Source organism: Perkinsus marinus (assembly GCF_000006405.1).
Source record: "Perkinsus marinus ATCC 50983 genomic scaffold scf_1104296958914, whole genome shotgun sequence".
In the NCBI taxonomy this organism is placed as follows: Eukaryota; Perkinsozoa; order Perkinsida; family Perkinsidae; genus Perkinsus; species Perkinsus marinus.
Genome location: NW_003206607.1, coordinates 3146 through 8897, shown reverse-complemented (window position 1 = coordinate 8897; position 5752 = coordinate 3146). Strand labels below are relative to the sequence as shown.

The window sequence follows — 5752 nt, the reverse complement described above, 5'->3', positions numbered from 1 at the left end:
AGGCTCCTAGGTGATAAGTCCTCTTCCTCCTCCTTCCACTCCTCCCTGCGTTGGGAATAGTCAAGAATTGGTGCCGGCCTGCCATAGATGGAGCCGTAGTAGCCAGCCTCAATAGCAGCTATCTCAGCCTGAGCACCGGGCGTGTATTGGCTCCAATGCCGCTCTCGCCATGATTTCTCCGCTACAGTAGCAGTCGACTGTGGCAGGGGTGGAGTATAAGGTCTGTGAGCCGGCCCACCATCCTCACTAGGGAACGGTATTGTCGGGGTAGCCCTCAGTTTGACAGAACTAGCACTAGTACTTGTGCTAGGGATAACCGTCGGGGGCAGCCGATGCTCACTTTTCTTCTCAACGTAAGTGATTTCCTTCACCAACTCGACCAGCTGCTCCACCAGATCATCCCGACGTCGATTCAGCTCACCGACCCTCCCCGCGTCACCACCGGACTCAGTTGACGCACCATCGCGGTAGCGGCTTTCAGATCTCCTCCTATGCCTCCTCCTTCTTGAGGACTGTCGATGCTCTGCTACTCCCGAGCCCTGCCTCCTCCTATGGTGTCGATGCCGGTCCTCTCGACTACAACGAGATCGTCTCCTCTCCCGATGTCCACCCGACCCATCACGGCCACCATGGCGATCCCGTCGTCCATGGTGGCCGCGAGGACGGTCACCACTGGCTCCATGCTCGTGGTCACTACCGGCCCTCACTCGACGACGCTGATGACTATGCTTACGATGCAATTTCTTGTGGTCATCGCGATCTCGCCTCTCCCGCCGCTCATCCCGTCGACGATGATGACTATGATGACGGGAACTCTTTCGATAGCTACCATGCGAATGACGACTGCTACTCCTCCTCCTACCTCGATGCTTATGGTCGTGATTGGGCTCATCCCGCTCGTCGTAACTTTCGTCTCTTCGTCGTTGCCGTTGCCGCTCCAATTCACTCCGACCACCACCGGAGTTTCCGATCGGACCCTCCCTCACTGTCCGCTCACTATATCTCGCAGACGACGAATCTCCATTATCGTGGTTGCTCCTTCCACCACAAACTCCAGCCTCAACTGGTCCCTCCTCATGGATCGTTTCTTGACAGCGCCCTCCTGAGTACGCACCGTCCCGAGGCCAAGCACCGGACACAGCTTGCTCCTGCTGCTGCTGCCAAGAGTGAGCACGTTGAGAGTAATACGACCCAGTACACTGGCCGTTGTCGTAACAGTGGGGATTAAAGCATTGCTCATCAAGACCGTCTCGGTCATTCGCCCACCTGGTGTCGATGTAGTATTCACCATCACCATCATCATCACAAGCCTGAGGCTCTACACCCTGGGAGTAGACGGGGTCGTAGCCATGACCATTCTCACAATCGTAATACCACCCACCATCCACGGGCTCAACACCGTATGCGGTACTCGAGCTATAAGTCACAGTCTCGCTGGGGCCAGCACGACCGCTATGGGGCTGCGGTGGTCCTCCACGGGTCCTGTCGGCGTGGTAGCCGGACTTCCTCTCTAGCCAGTACTGTCCCCGTAATACTCGTGGACAGTAGATATTGGGAGGGGCGTAAGACGGCCCTGATGGCCTGCTCGGGAAAGGGGCCATAGTCAGTGACCAGCAAACAAGCTCTAGTCATTAAAACCAAACTTCTCAACCTAAGCCAGCCCTTCCGGAAGGCATAGACTCATCGATTTCAACACAAGAAGAAATACAGTTTTTTTCCATGTCGCCAAGAGTGAGGGTCTCTCGGCATATTTTCAGTCGGACATTCGCGAGAAGCACTTCTATTACTGAACTCGACGCAGATGGCAGAACAAGCAGACCGACAACAAATAGTCATAGCAAGCTACTCTAGAACAAGTGTGACAACTGTTTGAACATCTTGAACCGGAAAGGAGGGAAATGCTCACGATTCGGCAACTTGATCTCCTCGACCAAATCAGGCGGGGGATCTGCAGGGCGAATATGAAAAAAGGCGGAGCGAAGCAACGCGAGTACTCAATCCGTCGAGGATGGAATTGTCCTCTTCTGGAAAATCGTCATCCATCTGCTCGAGGTCTCGAAGAACATCAGCCAACACGACATTTCCATCTGAAAAACCGTAAAGGTGAATACACTCAGTGGCAATAAGGCTGGTCCCACCAATACGGGCATTAGCCCTCCTGAGCTGGGTCAGCAGGAGCTCCCGTCGGACTGTACGCTCATCCGCAAGCCTCTCGACCAGGGCCCGCCTCGACCAGTAACGATAGCTGATGAAGATGGTGTGTGATATTTGGGGTACTACTCACCTTTGCCATTTCAGTCGATAACCCGGCCTGGTCTTGGCGGCTTCCACGCCCAACGACCCAACCCATCGCTCATCGCCATCAATGAATGAGAACTCCACCACACTCTAAAAACATCGTACAATCATAGTAGTTTTCAAGGGCGTCACTCACCTTGTCGCCCTCTGGATAACTCCATTTGCATTCCGCGACACCGTCGATGATCTTCTGTTGTCGGCTCGAAGTCACTCCAACGAACCCACGATCGACATCATAGTCCCGGAGCAACTAGAGAAAGTATCTCCACAGTGGGGCGTATATGCTCACATCGATAGCGTCCTTCACTGGCTTATTCGCCGCCTTAGCTATCTCCAGATTCCTCACTACAGCATCGGGCAGGCCTCTGAACAGAAGAACATATTCTTCTAATAATTTCTATTTTATTGCATATAATCTTAACAGGGCTTACGAGTTCGAGTGCTTCGATTGGAGCTGAGACTGTGTTGGTAGCTGGGCCGGCTCACAACGTAGCATCAACAGCTTGCCGGAAGGGAGGAACCTGACGGAAGCCAACATCGAGCACCATGACCACGAGCCACTGCTTACTACCTCAAGAGACGGTAGTAGGTGACCACCAGACGTCTACGGTTGTCGGTTAGAGAGGCTCCCTCTTGGATCCGCCTGGTGTATTGGCATTTGGAGATGTACATGCCGTCGTAGCGGACTCCACTGCGGTACATGCACTGTTGACGACCCTCGATGGGATCCTCGATCTCTGGGATGATGATGAGCGTGATTTCCAATACCATTCCTTTGCCACATCGTACTTGAATAGCGCATCCACACTGAGCTCTGCCTTGACGCCGTGTAGAGGGCGGTGCACACTGTGCTGACTCTCTCAAGGGAAGGAACGTCGAGGAACCTTCACACAGACGGCGATGAAGCCGCAGGCATCTCGTCGAGATTCCGCCGTGATTTACATTATGATCGATATCAAGGGTACTCACAGTCTCAACTACGAGACGAATACTCCAACGTCATTTTGTCCGACGTGATGAGCAACTCCCACAGCATTCGAAATCTATCTAGAACGGAAGATGATTTTGGTCCACTCCTCGAGACCTCTATGAATCCCAAAGTCTGGCCTCCTTGATAATTTTCATCCACCAGAAATGCAAAATAATACAAACCACGAGCCAGGTCGACGTACGACAAGGGGCCCTGCAGCATTTCAAAGGGCAAGTCTAGAATCCTATCGACCCTCGAGGTCCTAGTAGCGACCATACCACTCCCTGCAGTAGAGGAGGAGCTTCGGGAGCGGATCACAACACCGGTGATTCGTGGCTGTAACCTGACCATTAGCACGGATGGCCATAGCCTTGTGGAGCCCTCCAACCTACGCAGAGCTGGCAGTAGCGAACGAGTCAGTCCCCTCCTTCTCCTCCTCTTCCTCTTCCTTTTCCTCTTCATCATCATTCAATGGGCTAGAAGCTGACATCAGTGCAATCACTCCGCTGTCTCCTTATCTTCGTAGATTCGCAAAAGGGCGGACGGCCAGAAGAGAACGGCCATGAAAAATCAACTTCAACCACCGAGTATACCAACCCCTGCTGTTTCCCTGCTCTTAAGACTGACCCAAGACTTAGCACGAGTAGGAGCGTCAACACACCAAAGGAAACGCTGGTGCTTGAAAGCCACAAAGTCGATGCCGGGGAGGAGTCTACTCCAAAACCGGCTGACAATCACAGCGGTGTGCACCCTTGTCGTGAAAGGAACAGCAATAGCTGACCACGCCCCGTGGTGATGCCTTACTCGACCGGGTCGAGCCGACCCTGCTACTACCTCCTATTAATGAAAACTATAACCCAACACCTCAAGCATCGACCACCGTGAGACATGGCAACTCATCAACGTATACCGGCCTCTAGCAAGGCCCTCAACGCTTTCTCTTCGCCCACTACACGGTCGCTCAGTCTAGAGGAGGAAAGTCCATAAAGCCGAAGTAGAGGGGCCTCCTACCCGTGTCCAACCCTGAGCATTTGCGCCTCGCCCTTACCATTCACAGCCGTCCACAGCTGCCTCTGGGTCGGATTGCTGGATAAAGCCACACAGCCTCCCTCCATCTCAAGAGCCACTACCGGCACGCATGGACCAGGCCTCGAGAGGTCATAAAAGACCACACCGCCGGCCCCTCCTCGCTCAGTAACGAGGGCCACCCCGAGCACAGCCGGACGGCTACAGGACCAACTGATCGAGGTAACGGAAGGAGTACCCTCCCCTGAAGCTCCCATGGAAGGCCATATTGTCAGTACTGCGGTCCCGACCAAGCCCTAAAACCGTCAGTAGGCTCGTCATACCACACCCCACCCACATTGAATATCATAACCTTGCCATCAGCCCCTCCAGTAGCATAGGCCCTCGATACAAAAGGGGAGAAGGCTACTGTTGTGACCGGCGTGGAGGGGGTGTGGCCTTGGCATGCTGAGGACTTCCCTGGGGCCGGGTATATCAACGAGCTCGGCGGCTGGGACCTGATTGTGGACCTCCGAGCAGTATAGCCTTCCCACAGTCTGCTGGTTCTTACACTACAGAACGGGTAACAGGAAATTCTTTGAAAAATGGTATAGGTTGGATCTCAACGCTTCCTACAGCCACCGACCCGTAAATGATCTCCGATGTGACCTGGCTAATGCCCTGCAGGGCACAGTAAGCCTCGACATGCATGACCAACTTCTGTCGGCCTTCCTCCGGTACCCCCCTCAATACACCCATGGCGTCACTCTTCCAAGTATATCTATGAAGCAATGACATGGTGCTGTATGATGAGAGACCCTCACTGTGAGCTAACATGCATTTGCTCTCTCGTGAATAAGTCATTCAGCCTCAGAGGAATCCCTACCCAAAAAAGGTCCCAAGTTCGATCCCGGCACCCGACACCTACTGGCCACACTACCAGCCTCTCCACCAACAATACAATGCGTAAGAGCAGCATCATCAGCGATAGGAGCCGCCATACTGCGGCAACCTAGTGACCATCCCACCTCCATCGCCGCTCATCACGATGGTCACCTTCCAGCATGCTATCGCGGTCCATCCACCTATTAGCCTTCTTCCGAGGTATGACGAACCCCGTTACAGGGACCGGATGGCCATGCCCCCCGCCTCGTGCCCATGGGTCCCACACGAGGCATTTGCCGTCAGTACTCGATGCACAGAGAAGCAGGTCCAAGTCCGATACCCTACAAGGGGTGGCCGCCGCCCATAGCCGAACCATAGCGAGGCTACATGTGACCATCAAGGGATCGAGGCAACCACTGGAGGGTGTAAACTCCTTCCCCAAGGCCATACTTCCGATCAGCCACCGTCCGGAAAACCTGAACTCAGAGCGCTCAATGTCACAACCTCATAGATGAGGGTATCATCGAATAGCAGCCCGTAGCGGGGCAGTCTCCTGCGTCGGCATACCAAGGCATCCGATATCAACTCCGTCTT

At 54.1% G+C, this 5752-nt stretch overlaps 3 protein-coding genes across 3 annotated transcripts in view; all 3 read right to left on the bottom strand.

The window, feature by feature from the left end:
- Window positions 1-526: 526 nt before the first annotated feature.
- Pmar_PMAR027830 (hypothetical protein) lies at window positions 527-1601 on the bottom strand (the record flags this gene model as incomplete). Its single annotated transcript, XM_002773344.1, has 2 exons — window positions 527-576; window positions 863-1601. The coding sequence occupies 2 exons, from the start codon at window positions 1599-1601 to the stop codon at window positions 527-529; spliced, it is 789 nt and encodes a 262-aa protein (XP_002773390.1).
- Window positions 1602-1847: 246 nt separating this feature from the next.
- Window positions 1848-3758, bottom strand: Pmar_PMAR027829 (hypothetical protein; the record flags this gene model as incomplete). The annotated part of the gene is made up of 9 exons (XM_002773343.1): window positions 1848-1948; window positions 1995-2087; window positions 2139-2245; window positions 2285-2388; window positions 2435-2548; window positions 2588-2663; window positions 2730-2819; window positions 2870-2989; window positions 3661-3758. 9 exons carry the CDS (start codon window positions 3756-3758, stop codon window positions 1848-1850), a joined length of 903 nt encoding a protein of 300 aa, XP_002773389.1.
- An 86-nt stretch (window positions 3759-3844) lies between these two features.
- Pmar_PMAR027828 (hypothetical protein) overlaps window positions 3845-5752 on the bottom strand; it is a gene marked incomplete at both ends in the record, with an annotated part of 2663 nt that continues 755 nt past the window's right edge. Inside the window, 7 exons of the mRNA XM_002773342.1 lie at window positions 3845-3980; window positions 4280-4590; window positions 4910-5054; window positions 5098-5155; window positions 5202-5285; window positions 5330-5499; window positions 5546-5634. Of these exons, the coding sequence (XP_002773388.1) occupies window positions 3845-3980; window positions 4280-4590; window positions 4910-5054; window positions 5098-5155; window positions 5202-5285; window positions 5330-5499; window positions 5546-5634 (993 nt within the window). The remainder of the gene's footprint in view (window positions 3981-4279; window positions 4591-4909; window positions 5055-5097; window positions 5156-5201; window positions 5286-5329; window positions 5500-5545; window positions 5635-5752) is intronic.